A 21,524-nucleotide genomic window follows, 5' to 3' on the forward strand; every position below is an offset into this window, starting at 1 on the left:
TCGTTTTTGTTGGACTTTATTGAATCCTTCAGCTGACGTTTCTCCCCTTTCTGTGACATTGCAACTCTTGGGCTCACCGGGTGAAATTGGGCCTTTAGAAGTAGCCGTGTATTTACCCAGTTACAAGCAGAATATAATTACTTCCATCTCCATGACAGGGGAAAAACACGCATAAAACAAGTGCCCCCAAGAACTGATACAGATCAAAACCCTTTAAATAAAAACGTGAGTAATCACTTTCACATAGACTCTCCATTTAAGAGTTAATCAGTGTACTACACATTCATCTGGGTTTTACAACTAAGATAACAAGGATTACAGAACATAGTTTGTACCATATAAACCGAAACAGATGTAACGGTTTGCACAATAATTCATATTTGTCCATAATTTTAATTACTGCGTTTTAATCGGTGAGAAAATTTTCAACTGAAGCTAACCCCAAACAAATGTTGATATCTTCAAAACTGTAATAAAATAAAACAGAATGTAAAAATATATAAAAATAGTAACAACATGGAAGCAATTTGAGTTAATCAGGCCTATATTTACTGTCTAATAATTGGTTAGCTTTGAATTGTTAATGATGTTTATTCTTTTTTTATTTCCTTTTTACTTTTCTAAAGGAAGATCAGGTCTTCACAGGATAAATCTATGGCATTAATGAGGTAATCAGTATGAGGTCTATGCTGAAATGCATGCACAGATTGGCTTGGATGCATTAAGAGGGACATCATCTTTCTAACTGGTTTCACATTTTTTTTGCTTTATATTGAACATTGACCACATACACAAAAGCTAACAATATACCTTTTATTTTAAATATTAAAATAAAAATTAAATATTAAAATGGATATTCATCAGACACATTGTAAGTCTACCTTGTTAAAGTTTTTATATTCATTAACAAAAATTCCATTTATGCATTCTCTGTACCTGCTTGTCATGTGCATGTTTGTGGTTTAATATTATAAAATATATTTTTATAAAGCTCTCTTTTGGTCTGGATTCCTTTTGTATAAGCACTGATATGCTCTAGCGCCTATTTACATCGTTGCACAATATGATGAAAATCCTAGGCCTTCTTGCAATGCCACATTTCAAGTTTAAGCTGACAGACCAAAAGTAAAATAGTTTTACCATCATGGGTCTGTATCAAAAGCTGGATTTCGTGCTTAGCTGGATAACTTTTCAGATTTAAGGTACCCCAGTTTAAACGGATTTTATCTTTCTTCACTTACATTCAGCCCAGACTACCTTAAAACTGATGGTAAGTAGGGAGGAATACAGCCAGCATTTTGGGAAGTGGTGTGCGGAGGCCCTGTCCTGAATATGACCACCAGAGCTTCTGCACGGCAGTCTAGTAGAATGAAAGATAAAAGGTCTAAGAACGATACCAGGGGCATGGGAAAAGCCGAGGGGAGATTAAGCGGCTGTCGGAAACGGCCAGGCCCTCTTAGGTAACAATTACTACTGTGGAAATCTATTCCCTTTAAAGATCTGCCAAGACTTACGCATTCCATTAGATAGAGGAAAGACGTTTGTTTGCCTATGATTAATTACCGTTCCTCTACAAATGCGCAGGCCGAGTAATGGCAGCGCGGCCCTGGGACATCCATCCATCTTATGCCCCGCTTACCCTGGTTTGGGTTGCGGGGGAACCTGAAGGCCGTTCCAGGCAGCATGGGGCACGTACCGGGGGTTCACCCTGGACGGGATGCCACTCGCCTGCGAAAAATATACATGCAGTCGCCGGGTCGCCACGGTCCGACTTACGAACAACTCGTACTTACGAACACACTGCCATGAAGGCTATAATATAAAAAATTTGGCTTAAATGCAATGATTCGTAATAACAAACTACTACTGTGTGACGCTCAAGAAAACATTGCCTGGGTTTAGCGGTTCATCAGCATGAGATACAATAGTTATCTGGAGCCTATAATTTGCAAATGATGGGTGATCAGGACTGCTTTCTGACTCGAATCAGTAACTCTTGTTCTTTTTATTTTCCTTACAAAGCTAAAGAATATATTTAGTTTCTACCTATACAGTATATATTTAAAATGGACCATTCAAGGTTTCTGGGAGTGTTTTTATATGTATCTACGACAAGAACTTGCAGAGTTTTTTATACGATTTGGTGAGATTTTTGTTTTATACCGTGGATATTCCAGTTATTAGATAGAGAATCTTTGAGATGTTCAGACCCTGAAGGGTACCACAGGTGAGGTCCTGTCAAGGTGGAGCTGTGTTATTCCTGTGGATTGTGTCACATGCGGAGTGAGATCGTGCACCACACAGCTGTTTCAGTCCGGAGTTTTCCTGCTTCCGAATCGACGGCACACATCAGCACAATCTGGCCATACGGGAAGCATCAGCCAATCATGGGTCTCCCGTGTCGTTGGGAGGCCAGCCCAAGTATTGGTGTGCATCAGAACGCTAAACCAAAACTACTAACTCATTTACTACGATTTGTACTGTGGCTTTAAGGTTCTTGGTGGGATGTAATCATGCTGTTGGTATTGTCTGACCTCTTTTGAAAGGAACCACAGCTTTCCCCCCCCCCACCAACCATTATGACAGAATAAAGCATTTTTGCCAGATGAACCGTAACCATTCTCCTTGCCAGAGGAGCATCAGCCGGAAGCTCTTCACACATGTCACAAAAAAAGTTCTTTCTTTGATAAACCACAACTGTTAAGATAAAAATATTATTTATTCTTGAAAGTTTTTGGATCTGAACACTGCAGAAGAATAACAGGGCAGAATGCATGTTAAATGATAAGATTTCCTAATTCCCAAAATTCTATATGCAAAAAGAGAACTTACTTCAATTTTTTTTTAATTGTATAAATGTTTCCAAAACATCATTTGTCAACAAGGGAGTAAATAATATCAGTGCTGAATGCTGAAAGGCAGACTAAGATTCACTGTGAAGTTTCACTGTACAATCCCAGGGACAGTAAAACCACTTATGAAAAGAAATGTTTACACACAATGACAAGTCTCCCCCCGGAGAGGTACATTAGGCTGTAGCAGGGAAATATTTCTGTTTTAATCATCAAGGCATAAATGAAACTGCTAAAGTGACTTATGAGACCTTAATATAAAACAGAAAACAGAACAGAACCTTTTGAAACACAGTTTTCTTTTAATGATCAAAAAAGAAGGGAAATCGTATATTTTACTTGAATGGTCCAAGTCACAAAACGCAGTGCCAGGGCCTTCGTTTGGTATCCTGCAATGCCACATGTAAGGTTTGGATGGGCTCGGAACCTCACACAAAATAACGCAGTGAAAATGCAACATGTGTTGCGGAACTGTACGTGGAAAGGAACTTGGCACACGTTTAGGTCTCTGGGCTGAAGATATTTTTCAAAGTTCGTGTTGGACACAAAAACATCCACCTTTCTTCAGCTTGAAATGCACCTTCACTTCACTTCAGACTTCAGACCATCAGGGAGGGTCAGCGCCCGTCAGGGAGGGCCAGCGCCCGTCAGTGAGGGCCAGCGCCCGTCAGTGAGGGCCAGCGCCCGTCAGGGAGGGCCAGGGTCCGTCAGGGAGGGCCAGCGTCCGTCAGTGAGGGCCAGCGCCCGTCAGGGAGGGCCAGCGTCCGTCAGTGAGGGCCAGCGCCCGTCAGGGAGGGCCAGCGCCCGTCAGGGAGGGCCAGCGTCCGTCAGTGAGGGCCAGCGCCCGTCAGGGAGGGCCAGCGTCCGTCAGGGAGGGCCAGCGCCCGTCAGTGAGGGCCAGCGCCCGTCAGGGAGGGCCAGCGCCCGTCAGGGAGGGCCAGCGCCCGTCAGGGAGGGCCAGCGCCCGCTGAGGGAAATGATTGGTGTTTGTACCTGTAGATCCACATTTGTTTTTCATTTCTCTGTTTTCATGTCTCATGCTCCTAAACTTCCATTACTTACTAGTTGCTAGTTTGGATGCTGATTGCTTCATTGCTGATTGAAGATGTGGTCAGATGTCAAGCTTCTCTCTCACTTTATTACACGGCTCTCTGGAATGCTTGATTCTGATTGGTCAGTTGAGACATTTGCAGGTTCATTATTTTCAAATAATAACCGCTCCAAAGTAATAACGCATAGTCACGTGGTACTATATCGTTTCGCGGAAAGATAAAAATGTTATTTTAAAACAAATATGCCAATAAAATGTTTCAAATTCATATTCATGTCCATGTCGTTTTCCTTATGTGGCAAGTAGCCGTGTAATAAGCGGGATAATGTACAGGCAGCCGGTAGTTATCGCGAAATAAGCCCCTTCAGTGTGATACAAGACCCTCCGCTTTGCGTCGGGTCCTGATCACACTGTCGGGGCTTATTTCTGCGATAACTACCGGCTGCCTGTACATTATCCCTTACATGTATGTCAGTGTGTCTCAAAGGAGAGCACAATGGGGTAAATGAAAAGAAGCATTCCAATATTGCTTGTTTCATTTCACTAAGCATAAATAGCTTAGGGTGTGTAGACAGGAATTTCATTCACAGAGATTTATTTTGGCGATTCTTTTAACAATTTTTTGATCCGCTTGGCAAAATCCTGCTCCATCACTGGCATGCAAGGAAGCCCTGTCGGCCCAGAATGGACCGGTTCTGATCGTGTGTCTTTATAACGCAGGACCAGCGAGAGACCCTCTGGGCTAAAAACCTGTATCAGAACGAGGCCCCTGAGAATGTCGTACCTCCCAGAAAATGGTAATGTCCGTGCAAGGGGTGTTTTTTTGTTTGGAAAGAAAATAAGCGCATAAATGTTACCTCAATAACATACCTGATTAAATCTGACTTCCCTGCTTCCCCTATCCCCCCCAATACCACACATATATTAAAGCTGTCATTTTTAACTGTTTTTTATTGTTATTGGCTTTTACACACACAAAGCACACATTAGGCTTTGTAAAGTGGAATAATGGCTGTTACATAAGTAACTCGTCTTTGTAAAAACACATACATTGTCTTACTTTCCCTGAAAGTAAGAAAACAATTTTTCATCACTTGCAAGCATCGATACAGAGACGGGACAGTTAGCTGTCGCTGAACACAAGAGTGAAAGTGATCACTTCTGTGAAAACACAAGGTTGACGATAGTTGCTCTCTTGAGGGAGCGTGCAGGAGAGCTTGCTGGGTGGTCTGGGGTCGTTTCGCGGCCCACCCCCCTCATGTTTCTGACACGGGGTGACCTCGTGGCATGGGGGGGTGGTTCTCACCACGTCCCCCCCGGGTTCCTTCCACCAGCATTATTACACCTTCAGAACGAATCGTCAAAGATGCAGGAGACGAGAGGTCATCCTCCATCCCAGGCCCTCTAGCCCTTTTGGATAAGGATTGTAAGTGGCCTTAGCGTCCGCGTGACGGATTTAACGGTGAGCTTAGGAACATTCTCCTTCCACGCCCCGGGATGTGTAATAAGTGGCGTTAGCGTCCGCGTGACGGATTTAACGGTGAGCTAAGGAACATTCTCCTTCCACGCCCCAGGATGTGTACAGCATTTCAGGTGTGACAGATGAAACCCATGTGCTTGTTTTCACTATTGAATGTATCGTATCAGTTTCATTAAAAAAAGAAGCTAAAAAGTTTAAACAGACATTTTAAAAAGCACGTGACATGTATACATAACATGCCAAGGCGTTTTTAACAGGGATCGGACATTACGGGACAGACAGATTTTTTAAACAGATGCCATTGGTCACCTATCAAAACCGCCTGGCGAGATTCTTTAGGAGACGCGGATTCAGGTGCGGGTTTGGCAAACGGAAAGAACGTAACCATGTTTCCGAGATCAGGAGGGAATGTAAACAAGTCCTCTTTCACGAGTTGCACCGCGTCAGTCCTCCTCGTTTCAGCAACGGCCCGTGAAACGAGAGGCTAATATAAATAAAATTTTACAAATATCGCTCCACCTCTGCATTGCTCTGGATGAACGTGGCCCCATCAGTGGTCTGCATCTCAATGTCTTTCCCAGCTGTGTTTTCAGGAAGCAGAGCCAGGTCTTTGAATACATCTGCATAATGGCTGAAACCTGGTCCCCAATTCAGCAGACTGTCCCAGTTGAAAGCCCCAGCTTGTTGGCCCGTTTTGTAGGGTAGGGTGTGGTGCTCGGTTACTGGTACCTGGGGACCACCTCCCACACCTTCAGGTCGGCGGTTCGAGTAGCGCCGCTGTCTGAGCCGGCCGCCGTAGTCTTCGTCGTCACCGTCAGACTCGTTGACCTGGGAGAGCTTGGGCACCCGGGACCCATAGCTGGGCTTCTCACGCTCGTATTCCATCTCGGAGCAGGTGAAGGAGTCATGTGACTCACTCTCAGAGGAAGACTCATGGGCAGGGATGCCGTCGGCGGGGTTCCGCCCACGGGCCAGCGGCTTCCGGCAGTCGTCCTCGGAGGAGGAGCGCCCGTGGTCAGCGCTGCAGATGCTGGGGTTGCGAGGCCGGGGCGTGTTAAGCCTCTCCACTTCGTCGATGGTGAGCCCCACGGGGGGCCCTGTCTCTAAGGGGAGCTGCTCGATGGGCTGCCTCATGCGGCTGCTGGGTCTTGAGCCCTGGGCCGCCATGGTCTGGGGACTCTTGCTTCGCCGGCCCAGTCGTGCTGCATACTGGAAGGCCTCACTGTGGGGGTCCAGGGGGCTGCTCTCTCTGCGGGCCAAGGTGAACTCCCGGGCAGGGCTGTGCCGGTACAGCGTTGATGGTTTAGTAAAGGCAGCCGGGCTATGTCGAGAGAGGGGGGCAGTGGTAGGACTGGTGGCATGGCTGAGGGGCGTGGACCTCAGGGTCTGCCCGTACGAGGTCTGGTACCCATAGCTCCCCGCTCCCAATGGCATGGGCGACTGCCGGGCCAGACCCAGAGGGCTATGCCTTTGGATCGAGAACTTAGGAGCATGGCTACGAAACTGCTTGTAGTGCTGGATGATGTCGGCATCTGAGGCGGCGATGCTGCTGGCATTGTCGATGTCGTAGTGCTCCATTTCCGCCTCAGGCCTGGCCCCTGGTACCGGTCCACTTCCATGCGAGAGGTTGGCCTCATCGTAGATCAGATAGGGGTTATCCCTCTCGATGATGTCGGGCTTGGGGTTGCCCTCGGGCTGCTTACGCACCGCCATGTCGTCCCCATATGACTGTGTGCTGTCTGGATCATTGTATCCCACATTCTCACTGCCCTTCTTCTTCTTTTCCTCTTCTTCCTCGGGTGCCTTTGTTCCCTTGGGTTCACTGGTCCGGCGGCTCCGCAAACAGTTGCATAGAATGAGGCCCAGTACCAGGAGCGCCAGGGCGGATGCACAGCCCCCCGTAATGGCTGGGATGGCCCAAGCGGGCAGGAGTCCTCCCTCTGCGGGAGACGGGCTGCAGACGAACCCCCCGCCCGGGGCCATTTCACAGTGGGTGCCCTGGGGGCATTCAATGCCCAGGCAAGCCAGTGGAATTTGGCAGGTCCGTCCCGTGAAGAATTCTGTACAGGTGCAGGTGAATCCATAAGGGTCCTGAGGCTCACAGCTGCCCCCATTCTGACAGGGGCTCAAGGCACAGTCACCTGGGGGGGTGCAGCGGTGGCTGTACCAGTGGTTAACGCAGAGCAGGCTGGCCTGGCAGGGGTTGCTGGCGCACACGTCGGGCCCACGGCAGCCCGCCTGCACTGACGGGTGCGTTCTGGAGATGGTGACTACATCATGGTCTCCGCTGTAGGGCAGGATCTGCCCATTATATTTCACGTACGCTATGCAGCCATCAAAGCCTGGAAGAGAGGAAGAGCCGTTCAGACACAGGGAGGTCGCCCTGGATATCGGCCCGGGATGAAGCATCCGGACCAAACGGAGCTAATCTCTTTTCAAAATATGTGACAGGGCCAGATTGTTTCCTTAACAATACCAGGAACAGAGTCATTAGGGAAATACTGGGAATGTCGTTTTGAAATTTAATTGATACAACATCGTACGCAAGATGAGCGTCAATTCCAGCTGGAAGATGTTTCATGGATTCCTGTTTGTCATTGTGGTATAAATATAGCTCTGCATTGTTCCTCAATGGTGCTGCAGAAGAGCGCTTTAAAGTCCACGTCAGGTTCAAGATAACTGACTCACCTGAGCCGTCCTTCTGAATGGACTCTGAGGGGACCCCCCCGAGGGAGAGGGTTAGGACATTAACCCCCCCAAAGTCCTGGGTGAGATGCAGGATCTCCTTGGGCGGGCTGTTGTCAACTCTGAGTGAAGTGGCCAACTGGTGCTTCAGAAGCAGAAGAGTGTGCCACTGGCCGTCTGAGACCGCCTTTTCCGTTAACGTCCTCTCCACCTTGCCCCCGACGCCGGCGTCCGAGATGTACAGCAGATGTCCGTTCTTCAGCTGGACGTAAAAAAAAAGGGGCTGCAGTCAGTCACTGCGATGGCTTCATGCAGATCAAACACATCCTGCTTTCCAACCTGATTCGCTCTGTGTAATGCGGCTGGCCAGAGATACAATCGGTTATGTAAATATTAGCAACAAAAATAATGTAAAAAACATGCAAAGAAGTCTGTGCCAAGCTAATGAAATTCCGACGGCTATACTTTTCTAGGACTGCCCAGTATTCCACATAAAATGGCACTGTGGTTTTCTCAAAGGTTTCGAGGGATCCCATTTTTGCCCTAGTTTTACCACTGACTGCAATTAAACCATGGTTACTGTGGTTATAGCGCATATTTTAATTAACATGCAATACCACAAAGTCAGATGTGTAACTAACAATTATAATCTGAAGTATTTTAATTACTTTGGAAATAATTTTAAATTCCTTTCTAGGTTTCATATCACATTAAAAATACTCTTTGATGCTGGATGTTTTCTGATGTGTGGAAACTGAGTATTGTGTCCTGATAAACTGGAATGCGATGCTGACGATTATCCTCACAGAAATGGTAGCACAGATTTTCCGTCTTTGTTATTGTTGCTGCAGCGCAGAGCAGTAGACACCAAATACATGCTAAACGCTAGGGACATGTAAAGCCTTGCTGAGGCCTGATTAAATATGGTGTGGAAATTACAAATACTTGACCAAGACATTATGGTTTTCAGAGCCTCTTTAAACCTAAAGCTGGAAGATACCTTAGATGATATGGAACGCGATGCAAAGGGATACGACGGGATGCAAAGGGATACGACGGGATGCAAAGGGATACGACGGGATGCAAAGGGATACGACGCGATGCAAAGGGATACGACGCGATGCAAAGGGATACGACGGGATGCAAAGGGATACGACGCGATGCAAAGGGATACGACGCGATGCAAAGGGATACGACGCGATGCAAAGGGATACGACGGGATGCAAAAGAATATGATGCTATGAAATTCCAATGGCTATACTTTTCTAGGACTGCCCAGTATTCCACATAAAATGGCACTGTGATGCCATTTTATGATTTAAGCTCAAAATAAATAAATCACAGGGCCCTGATGGCATCTTACCTATAGTGTTAAAAGAGATGAGGGATATTATTTGCCGACCCTTAACTTTACTGTTTCAAAAATCCTTATCTGAAGGTGTGGTACCTTCTGATTGGAAGCATGCCAACATAACGCCCATTTTCAAAAAAGGGGATAGAAGTAATTTGTCAAACTATCGGCCAATCAGTCTAACTTGTATAACTGGTAAAGTTATGGAGGCTATAATCAAAGAGAAAATGGTAGATTACCTGGACTCAAATAACATTTTGAGGGATAGCCAACATGGATTTAGGAGAGGTAGATCCTGTTTAACAAATCTGTTGGATTTTTTTGAGGAAGCTACTCAGGAAGTTGATTATAAGAAGGCCTATGATGTCATCTACTTAGATTTCCAAAAGGCTTTTGATGTTGTCCCCCACAAGAGGCTCTTACTTAAACTCAAAGCGACAGGTATTTTAGGAACTGTAGCGACCAGGATTGAAAACTGGTTAACAGATAGGAAGCAGCGAGTAGTTATAAGAGGCACAATGTCACAGTGGGCCTGCGTTCATAGTGGGGTACCGCAGGGTTCAATTTTAGGACCACTATTGTTCCTAATTTACATAAATGATATAGACACCAATATATACAGTAAACTGGTGAAATTTGCAGATAACACCAAGGTGGGTGGTGTAGCAGATACTGAACTAGCGGCTCAGCAGCTACAGTGGGATCTTGATTTAATTAGTGACTGGGCCAACACCTGGCAGATGAAATTTAACATAGACAAATGTAAGGTACTCCATGTAGGGAGCAGAAACATAAAGTACAGGTATTTTATGGGACCTACTGAAATAAAGGTAGCTGATTATGAGAAAGACCTTGGTGTGTATGTTGATGCTTCCATGTCTCATTCTCGCCATTGCGGGGAAGCAATAAAAAAGGCCAATAGGATGTTGGGGTATATCTCCAGGTGTGTGGAGTTTAAGTCAAGGGAGGTAATGCTAAGATTATACAATTCCTTGGTGAGACCTCACCTAGAATATTATGTGCAGGTTTAGTCACCATATCTTAAAAAGGACATTGCGGCCTTAGAAAAGGTGCAGCGTAGGGCCACAAGAATGATTCCTGGTCTTAGAGGAAATAATACGAGGAAAGGTTAGTTGAGCTAAATCTGTTCAGCCTCAAGCAAAGGGGACTGAGGGGGGACATCTATAAGATTCTAACAGGTTTGGATGCTGTTCAACCAAATAGTTACTTCAGCATTAGTTCAAATACAAGAACTCGTGGCCATAGGTAGAAATTAGCAGGAGAACATTTCAAACTGGATTTAAGGAAGCACTTCTTTACACAGCGTGTAGTCAGAGTATGGAATAGTCTTCCTGATAACATAGTGCAAGCTGAATCCTTGGGTTCCTTTAAATCAGAGCTAGATAAGATTTTAACAACTCTGAGCTATTAGTTAAGTTCTCCCCAAGCGAGCTCGATGGGCCGAATGGCCTCCTCTCGTTTGTATAGTTCTTATGTTCTTATAATACAAACAGTTTGACGGCAGTTGAGAGCTGGAGATGAGAGATTGTGCTGGAGGAGCAGTTTAGAGAGGGGGAATCAATCAAGATATTAAATTACCGGTTAAAATCACATTTCTAAATAGTAAAAGCATGAGGCCTGAACTAATACTTATATATTAATAAATTGGATTCTGTCGATGCAAAGATGTTAGAAATGATGCATCCCGACTTCATCCCAAATTGTATCCAGTGCACCGATGCGATTGGGTGAATCCTTACCCTCCTTAGAAAGGAGAATAGGACTAATGGGGAAATGAGAACAAGGGAGGCAAAAGGAACTGGGATTACACTTTGTAATGGGGATAGTAATGCAGACTGGATTGAGGAATAGGGAGTATGCACAAGAAACAGAGCTAAGAATATGATCGAATGTAAATTTATTACAGTATTGTTCGGCCAATCAGTTTTTAGGATTAGCAGTGATGGCGTTGGACTAGTCAGAGCTGTAGATAATTAAACATGTAGGATCGAGTCAAAGCACATTTGCGGAGGAGGCAGTATTGGCTTTATGAGTCTGCTCACCTTCACCGTAGTGTAGTTGCTACTCTCTTGCACATGGAGTAAAGTCCCCGTCATGCTCCGTGAGCGAAATCGGATTTCCAGACTGCTTGGGTTGGCTGGGCCGGGGGCGGGGTCCTTCACCAGGCTCCGCAGGGTCTCTGCCAATAGGATGTCACGCCTCCTTCCGGGTTTCAGAGAGTAGTCCAATCGGCCGTAGCCGTTCAGGGACAGAGCTGTGTCTGCACTCATGACTGCAGATGAACCACAGACATAGAAGCCAATGAGCTCTGAACCCAACCCCTCATGCACTAAACAGAGACATGGGTCATTGAATTCTGAACTCAGTCACTCATCTATATAAAAGAACACTGACACAGTCAATGAGGCCTGAACCCAAATATTGATGTCCCAATCACACGTCGATGCCAATGACCTCTGGACCCGGTAATTTGCATACCACACACAGATACAGGCAGATGAACTCCAAACCTAATAGATAGTTGCTTACATCTCTCACAGTACTTCCCGGTGAATCCCTCCCCACAATGGCACTGCTGCCAAGACCAGCGGTCGACACATGTGCCGCTGTGGTGACACGGCTGATTTGCACACGCTCCTTCCATCCTGGCGCATCTGTAACAATGGGTGCAGAGTTCAGCAATGAGAGCACCCTGAATGCAGGGCAGGGTCAGGCGGCGATAAAACGCTGAATGTTACTGTTAGGCAATGAAGAAGTGCTAAATGCTAAATGTCAGGAGATAGACAGGCGATGAATAGGCCAGTCAGTGAGGAGACACTAAATGCTAAATGTCAGGCAGTCATGTGTCACTGAAAGCTAAATTCTGGCCATTGAGTAAATAATAAATGACAAACATTACATATCGTGCAGCGAAGGGATGCTCAGTGCTGAACACCATGCGATGCGGCAGCACTGAATGATACACTTTAAGGCATAATATATGTTAAATGTTAGGCCGCGATGGGAGACTGAAAGCGCATGAGCCCTGTGGAGCCGCCCCCCCCCGAACCTGTCCGTGATTCCATGGGTCTCCAGGGCCTGGCCCGGCTCCAGCGGGTTCCCGTTGACGGCCAGCTCCATGACGCAGCCCACGAAGTCGTGAGCGGCGACCTGCCCCGGCCGGCGCAGGAGGGGCTCCGTGGATCGCATGCCCCCCACCGAGAGCCTGTTGGGACGCACGTCCAGCACCCTGCCAGGCACAAAGAGGCGGCGGGATCAGCGTCTCGGGCAACGACAAGGCCCACACTGGCGCTCGGGCTGCCACACACTGGCGCTGATCGACTGGCTGACAGCAGCACAATGGCCGCCGCACCCCCGCGGCACCCGCCGCTTTAACCGCAGCCTTTGCTTATGTGACAGTCGGGTCAGTCAGAATGTGCTCCACAGTTCTGCTCATTGTCCAGCTTGTCAAGGCCCTCGGACTCGGGGCCTTTCTCTCACTGAACGCTGACAGCTGTTCCGAGGCCTGTGTCTGGGCGTCCCCTTACCAGTCTCTGTGTAACGCCATGCTGCTGACCGTGCAGAATCCCGGTTCCTGGTCCTCGGTGCACTGGTCCACGGTTAGGGAAGCAGACTGGAACAGACACACAGATACAATAGGACGAAAGGAACCAAACACTCGAATGAAGTTACCCGAAATATAGAAGCTGCAACTGTTTTTTTTTTTTAACTGATGGAAAATACAAATCCAAAATGAAACTAATTTATTACAACAGGGAACTTAGCCAACAGAAGAACTATTTGGAAGTGGATAAGAAACTATTTGCTTGTGGAGACCATTTGCACGCAAGACTAATATTTCATATAAAATACTGCAGCGATCTTGCCCAAGTTCGTATGCGTTAGCCAATGTAGACAGCAGATTGGTTAACTGCGCTTCCCACACACGCTGGTGGTGGTTACGTGGTGTGTTGTGTGACAACGAAGAAGCGAAGTGATGTCAGCAAACAAAGGCCGATCTTTTTAACAACAAGGAGTCGTCTTCTGGTTAAGGCTCCCTAATTCTGCAGCTTACAGAAGCCTACAGTGATTTATGTATTTTTTTTTTTATTTCGTCAATTACCATACTGGGGTGAAATGTCTAGAAGGTATGACAGTATGAAAAAAATATATACCACCCAAGCATAAAATGAACTTATTGTACATAACGAGTTTATGAAAAAAATTGTGAATCATGGATTCCATTTGCATATGGTATACATATGGTCTCATGCATGAAAATGAATCACTTAAACTTTCACATTGTTGATTTATTATGGAATTGGGCTTTCGAACGTTGCATTTTTTTGACCCTTTTAATGAGACACGTACTCTTCAGTTGGATAAACACATGTGACTGTGAGTGTGTCAGTCAGGGCCAGCAGAATTACACGCTATCCTTACCGAGTTACTGCTTTGGCAGTTACACATTGATACAACTGAGACACCCATGAAAAACGATCACTTTTGGACCAGTGGGAAAATTTGGGAAATGTCCTACATATACACACATCCACACACATATGTAAACATTAAAAACTGTCTTATTTCACTCCTAGCAATGCAGACCTGAACCCACAAATAGAGACCTCTCTGTTGGTTAATGGTTTACCTGTTTCCCAAGTTATAAAGAATAAAGACCTATTCTTTATAATAACACCAGGACATTAATGAAGCATGATGAGTGATATCAGAGGTGGATAGTTCAGGTCCAGAAAGTAAAAATCCAGACCAAGATTTTGTTTCAACCAACCAGTTGAGTATAAAAAGCCACAGTCACATAGTACTCAACTGGTTGATTGAAACAAAATCTTGGTCTGCATTTTCACTTTCTGGCTGTAAACAATCCACCTCTGACTGACATAATGAACGGTCTTCTCACCATTCCAGCTCTTCTGGCAATGACTGTGTGGAACTGGCCATCAGAAACCTTCTTCATGGTCATCAGTTTGAAGGTGCCACTTCCCAAGTTGAAAGAGAAGCGCATACGGCCCTCGAACACTTCCAGGGCGAGAAACTCGGCCTCCTCCCCGGTCTGGTTGTCATGGTTGTACAGTAAAAGGGCGTGGCTTTGGATGGTGGAGAACTTCATGTAGATGTAGTTGTTGTTTGGATCCAGAGCAGGGAACTCCATGTATGACAGTTCTTCAAAGCCATAGCTACTAAGTTCACAATTCTTTCCAAAGACACCTTGGAAATAATAATGGTGAATAATTCATGATGACTACAAAATGAACATAGCATTCCTTTAAGCTCAAATGCTAAATAACTTAAAATGCATGACTGAGTAACTGAAATGAAGCTAACTCTGTCTTTTATATCTGATCTTCAATCTATCTATTGAACTATTCATAAACATGTCATTAGCATATGAATATCTGTTTATTTGGAAAAAAAAACTGTCTATAAACACAAATATTTGAAGACTATTCAAGACAGGTGAGTGACAGAGAATAGGACATGATGTCACACTTGCACACAGTAGGCTTTCAAAACTGACCACATAGCTTAGCGTTCGGATGTAAAACAAAACCATCCTTTTAGCTCAAATGTCTTTACAAGACCCGCTGTCAGCTAATGCCAGCTGTTGCTCCTCTGACCCAAATGAACTCAGGCAGACAGTCTTCATTACCCTGGCCTACAACCAGGTTAGAAATGATCATTTTTGGCAGTTGTTCCATGCAGGCGAGCCAAGAGCTGAAGGTCTAGCCGATTAGTGCAATTACCACTTACCGAATGGACAATGACAGCGATATCCGTCCACATTGCTTTGACAGGATCCGCCATTAAAACAAGGATTGCATTCGCAGTAGTTGATTGCAGACTCACATGATGTACCTTGGATCACCGAACAATACGACACAAATTAGGACGAATGAAGCTGCACTAGTCAACACGGTCAAACTGGGAAAACACCCCCAGAGCATATTTTGGTGTGGATGCTGCAGCCTTTTGCTCACTCTCTCAATGACAAGGTAAATTATTTGGAACGTGAACTGACCTTATTTGTTATATGAGACCAAGTCAATTGATTCCAAGTATACTATGACATATCTGAAGTGTACGTGATCGTTAAATATTGAGAGATCAATGACAGACCTTTAACTAAAAGTCTGCCAGGTGAACTCGCAAGAAATCTTCTGAAAAAACATTTGAGCTAGGAGTTAAAATCCCTTAACTAATAATATCCAGCTGTATAACTGGGAAAAGTGTGAAAGGTAGACTGTGCAAGTCATTTTGGAAATGGCTATAGTAATGAAAACAACACATTTCCATATGCTGCCCAAAATTTCACGGTTCAGGATTTTTACTGAGAATTGAACAAAAACTATATTGGGATTTTATCTGGGACATAGGCAAGACGAATCAATATTACAAATAACTTGAAATAAACATGTATCATTCCATCCATCTTCTAACCACTTAAACACGACAGGGTCGCAGGGGGCCTGGAGCCTGGAGCACAAAGCTGGGGGGCACCCTGGACGGGATACCAGGCCGTCACAGAGCACATACATCAGGGGTGTCAAACTGCAGTCCTGGGGGGCCGGAGCCCTCTAGCTTAGTTTCACCACAAATGATTCAGCTCAAGAGCTGTATGGTAATTAGCACAAGGAGTTGAATCTGGTGTGTTAAATGAGGGGAAATGTGCAGGGCTCCGGCCCCCCAGGACTGCAGCTTGACAACAGTGATACACATGAACACATTCACACACACAATCATACACTGTGGGTCATGCAATTCAGAGATACCAATTAATCTATTAATCTAGCATATATTTGGACTGTGGGAGGGAATCTCAGACGAAACTCACAGAACATGGGGAGAACATGCAAACCACACACACAGAACATGGGGAGAACATGCAAACCACACGCACAGAACATGGGGAGAACATGCAAACCACACGCACAGAACATGGGGAGAACATGCAAACCACACACACAGAACATGGGGAGAACATGCAAACCACATGCACAGAACATGGGGAGAACATGCAAACCACATGCACAGAACATGGGGAGAACATGCAAACCAAACACACAGAACATGCGGAGAACATGCAAACCACACACACAGAACATGGGGAGAACATGCAAACCACACGCACAGAACATGGGGAGAACATGCAAACCACACGCACAGAACATAGGGAGAACATGCAAACCACATGCACAGAACAGGCAATATTTACAATACACTTTACAATACAGTTCCTTAGTAATGTAGTAGTAACTCATTTGCTACTTAGGTACAATCATAACAAAATATAGTAGCTATTGAGATAAAAGATGCATTACAATTCATTAATAATGAACAAGGTAGTGTAGAGACAAAGCATACCTGTGAATCCTGATTTACAGTGGCATTTGAAGGATCCAGGGTAGTTTTGGCAGAGTGCTCCATTCTGGCAGGGCTTGGACAGGCATTCGTTGATGTCCCGCTCGCAGGCCATTCCGGTGAAGCCCTCGAGGCATGTGCAGGAGAACCCGCCCACAAGATTGTGGCAGGTCCCACCATTGTGGCAAGGAGCTGGCCGGCACTCATCGATATCAGCATCGCACAGCATCCCCGCATAACCAGGCAGGCAGCTGCAAGCGTAGGGCTGTAGGGGCTGATTAGAAACTAGGATAATGGGCATGGTCTCCTCTACCTTCATCTCAGGCCCCACAGCAAGACGCCTCCTGCAGGAACCCCCATTCTGGCAAGGGTTGCAGGTGCAGGGATCATAGTCTACTTGATCAATTTCTACCCCACTCTTACGATGGAGGACATCCTTAATGCTCTGGAAAAATGTGGCTACGCCACTGGGGCGAACATACTGCTTATAGCCCCTCTTCACTGCCACCATCACATAGGTCTGGCTATCTCGTTCAAAAGCTCCATAGACCTGCACATTGGATCCGAGGCCAGCTAGTTGTGAGTTAGCCACTTGCATGAAGGCCAGGTAGCTGTTAGTGAGGAAGGTCTTTACAGTTGGGACACGGAGGCGAATCAGGATGCTGTTGTCAACAGTGGCGTTGCTGAAGCCCATGAAGATGACTTGCAGCTGGTTGTTGACGCTGCGATGCACGCCGTCACTGCTGTTGACTACCAGGTCAAAGGTTTCATCTGTGGAGCGGGCACTGGAACTGAGGTCACATGAGTCTGCTGAGATGGTAAAGATGCTGGCCCCACCCGGCATAAGAAAACAGCGGAAGACATCGTCCACATCAGGATCCTGGGGTTTCACACTGCCTAGAGAACCCTCAGGGAACATTGTCCCAAAATAATGCACAAAGATCGCCACTGTCCTGGACTTTGAGGGATTGTCATTTTGATCAGCAACTCTGATGTGAACTGTTCCCGTGGAGGACATTTGTGGGATGCCAGAGTCCCTGATTACTATGGGAAGGAAGAAATCGCTCACTTGTTCCCGGTCAATTTCTCGTCGTGTGGACAACAATCCACTGGGACTGAGGTCAAAATAGCTTGCCCATGAACCAGCAGCAACCAGACTATACGTATACGGCCCTTGATTCGGGGGTAGATCTGGGTCAGTGGACTGAAGGGTCATGACTGGTGTTCCAGGGTGTTGGTTCTCCAAAACCTCTCCACTGGTGGTCACAATAGTGGGGCCATTGTCGTTGACATCCTCCAGGGTCACAATCAGGGTGGCCCTTCCAGTCGCAGGAGGTGAGCCGGAATCCACAGCAAGTAGGGTGACATTGTAAACAGGTACAGATTCCCTGTCAAGCTCAGCTGCCACTGAAACCTGACCATTCTGAGGATTGATGGAGAAGTCAATCTTATCATTATCATTCGCTAATGAATAAGAGAATGCGTTCCAGCTTGGAATGGAGTCAGAATCCGTGGCAGAGACTGATATCACAATAGTGCCAATGGAAAGGGCTTCAGCCACTTTCACGCTGTATACCTCTGAGCTGAAGACAGGGGCATCGTTAGCGTCCAGAATGGTGATGTTCACCAATACCTCATCGATATCTGCTCCTCTTATGCATCCTGCATTCTTTGCCAGCACCGTCAGGGAGACTTTCTCCTCTTTTTCTCGATCAAGGTGGCCCATGATGTAAATTTGCCCTGTGGTCTTGTGTATCCCGAAGCCCTTCTTTCGGCTCTTCCCAAATATAAGATAGTGGACTTCTCCATCCTTTCCCAGGTCGCGGTCACTTGCAAAGACTTCCCCTACCACTGTCCCTTTGGGAGCTGCTTCAGATACCTCAAAATAATACAGCTTTGACACAAAGCGGGGGATGTATTCATTTACCCCTTTAAGCTGGACGTTGACATTTGCAAAGCTGCAGCGGTCTTCATCTGGGATGTTAAAAGCCTTCACGGTTAAATGGTACACTTGTTTGACTTCATAATCCAAGAAGCCCTGTGTGGTGATAATTCCTGTGTTTGGGTCAATTATGAACAAGTCGCTATCAGAGGACTGAATTACATAAGCTACTAAAGCATTTGCACCAGAGTCTTTGTCAGTCGCGTTCAATCTCATGACTACTGTACCACTGGGGACATTCTCTTGAACGGTTGGGAAGTACTCCTCAGAGTCAAAGGCAGGAGGGTTGTCATTCACATCAGTCACATGGATGGTGACCATGGCATAGCCAGTCCTTGCAATCCAACCTCCATCAGTAGCAGAAATCCTAAGTGTATGAGACTTCTTCTTTTCATAGTCCAAGGGTTGACTTAAGCTTAAGGCTCCTGTTGTGCTATTCAATGAGAAATAGTCTTCCTCATTCCCAGAGATGATGCCATATGTGACACGACCGTTCACTGCACTGTCCCCATCTCTCGCTAAGAGCGTCCTGATGGTGGTTCCAATGCTGAAGCTCTCAGGGACAGTGGCGGTGACATGGTTCTGTGAAAACTCTGGCGTGCTGAGGTTCTCTTCGGTCACCTGGACACGCACTGTAGCTTTGCATGAAAGTGGTGGATTACCATTATCTGTAGCTGTGATTTCAATGTGGAAACCTTTACTGACATCAGATGCCACTGATGAGGATACAGTAATCCAGCCACTCAGGCTGTCCAGATGAAACTTACTAGAGCTGTTGCCTCCTGATATTGAGTATTCCATCGTAGAGATCGGGCTGAAGTTATTATCATCACTGGCTCTCACTTGAATCAGATCTGTTCCAACTTTGGCGCTTTTTGTAACTGGTGTATAATAACTGGAGTATTCAAACTGAGGTGGGTTGTCATTTCTTTTCACAATGTTTACAGTGACGGTTGTCTCAGTCAATAAAGGTTTAGCTCCCCTGTCTGATGCTGTTACAATGAAATCATGGCGGTTCATGTTAAGATTGCCAGGTACAGTGGAATTTTTATATCTCAGGGGCTGTTTAATGAGGATCTCCCCAGAGCTTGTATTAATTTGGAAGAATTCAGTCGGTGATCTGATGAAATAGAACACTTGCCCATTAAAGCCTTCATCAGGGTCAGTGGCATTAACAAGAATCACAACTGACCCAACAGGTGCGAGTTCAGGATATTCAAGGTAGTAGGATGGCTTGCTGAACTTGGGGGTATTATCATTAACATCTGTTACAAATATCGTGACATCAGTGTTAACAGTCCAGCCCGAGTCATGAGCTGATACTTTAACAATGTAGCGATCAGTGACTTCTCTATCCAAAGGACGTCTAATGCTAATGTCACCAGTTTCGGAATTAATAGCGAAAGGAAGACTGGTACTGGAGATGGAGTAATGGCTTACTGCGTTTGCTCCCGCATCTTCGTCTGAGGTTGTGACACGTGTGACTGTATAGCCGATCGGGGCACTTTCAGGCACCGTGGCACTGAAAATCTTGGAGAACCTTGGGCTGTTGTCATTCACATCCAGAACTGTTATGATAACGTCAACTGTTGAGCTTTTTGGAGGGGTACCTTGATCTGTTGCTTTGACACTCAATACAAACCGAGCTGTTTTTTCTCGATCCAGAGGCCTAGTGGTTCGGATTTCTCCAGTAGATTGGTCAATTACAAAGCAGTTCTCATTGTTGCCAGAGATGATGGTATAATCTATTTGACCGTTAGGCCCACTGTCATGGTCAACTGCTGACACTACAACAACTCTCTGTGGTGAAAGATTTTCTAATAGCTGGGCTTGAAAAGGCTTTTGTTCAAATACTGGATAGTTATCATTGACATCTAGAACGGTTATATCTACCTTCTTGTATGAGGAATAAGGGGGGAACCCTTGGTCCCTAGCCTCGATCCAAAGCACATAATTCTGGATTTTCTCAAAATCCAGAGCATTCTTGATAGATAATTCTCCAGTTTGCTGGTCCAAATAAAATGCACTGTCAAGATTTCCACTTGCAACGTAGTATGTTAAATCCCCGCCTCTTTTGGAGAATCCTGTGACTTTCGTAACAAGTGTTCCTGTTGCTTGACTCTCAGGGAATGTGAAAGCAGACTGCCCTGGTTTTATGACTGGGAATTCCCCTCCTGACGCAAACCTGACAGTGACTGTGGTTGTGTCAAACTTGGGGTTGTCCCCACGGTCTTTCACACTGACGGTGAGGGTGACCTCCTTGCTGGTTATCAGCTTTTCATTGGCTGTGATGGTGCCTCTTGCCTGGTCAATGTGGAACTTCTCAGAGTGCCCACCAGTCAAGGAATAAAACAGCTGTGAGTTGGATCCTGCGTCGTCATCTGTCACGGTCACAGCAAACACTAAGGAACCTGTGCATAATAAAACAACGACGGCAGCTAAATTATTATTGAATTCATATACAGTAGAGTCTCGCTTATCCGATATTCCGCATTACCCGACGTCCCACCGCAAAAAAACCCCAACAAGAACTGCAAGTTGCGAGCGTGAGCGTGAGTGTGAGCGTGAGTGTGAGTGTGATCGTACTCTATTTTTTGTTGCTCCCGACTCTACCACAGCTAATTAGTTACCCCGACTGTACAGTACATCCTGTATTTAATGTCAGACAATTCTGTAACTGTAAGTTCATTTTTTCAGTTAATTCTTTCTATTGTTTTGTTGTAAAACATGATTATTTGGTTTGTAATGTGTAAAATTATAAAATAGTTTGACGTTAAATAGGC

The 21,524-nt window shown here is 45.8% G+C and overlaps 1 protein-coding gene across 1 annotated transcript in view; it reads right to left on the minus strand.

Annotated features, from left to right (window-relative positions):
- Positions 1–4,836: 4,836 nt before the first annotated feature.
- LOC111855394 (protocadherin Fat 4-like) overlaps positions 4,837–21,524 on the minus strand; it is a 70,837-nt gene continuing 54,149 nt past the window's right edge. The window contains exons 9-17 of the mRNA XM_023834355.2: positions 16,803–21,152; positions 15,192–15,296; positions 14,341–14,648; positions 12,968–13,053; positions 12,490–12,669; positions 11,970–12,094; positions 11,483–11,712; positions 8,072–8,330; positions 4,837–7,725 (exon numbers count right to left, since the gene is read on the minus strand). Coding sequence (XP_023690123.1) covers positions 5,885–7,725; positions 8,072–8,330; positions 11,483–11,712; positions 11,970–12,094; positions 12,490–12,669; positions 12,968–13,053; positions 14,341–14,648; positions 15,192–15,296; positions 16,803–21,152 — 7,484 coding nt within the window. The 3' untranslated portion in view covers positions 4,837–5,884. The remainder of the gene's footprint in view (positions 7,726–8,071; positions 8,331–11,482; positions 11,713–11,969; positions 12,095–12,489; positions 12,670–12,967; positions 13,054–14,340; positions 14,649–15,191; positions 15,297–16,802; positions 21,153–21,524) is intronic.

The sequence above is a fragment of the Paramormyrops kingsleyae genome, chromosome 25, assembly GCF_048594095.1.
Source record: "Paramormyrops kingsleyae isolate MSU_618 chromosome 25, PKINGS_0.4, whole genome shotgun sequence".
NCBI lineage: Eukaryota > Metazoa > Chordata > Actinopteri > Osteoglossiformes > Mormyridae > Paramormyrops > Paramormyrops kingsleyae.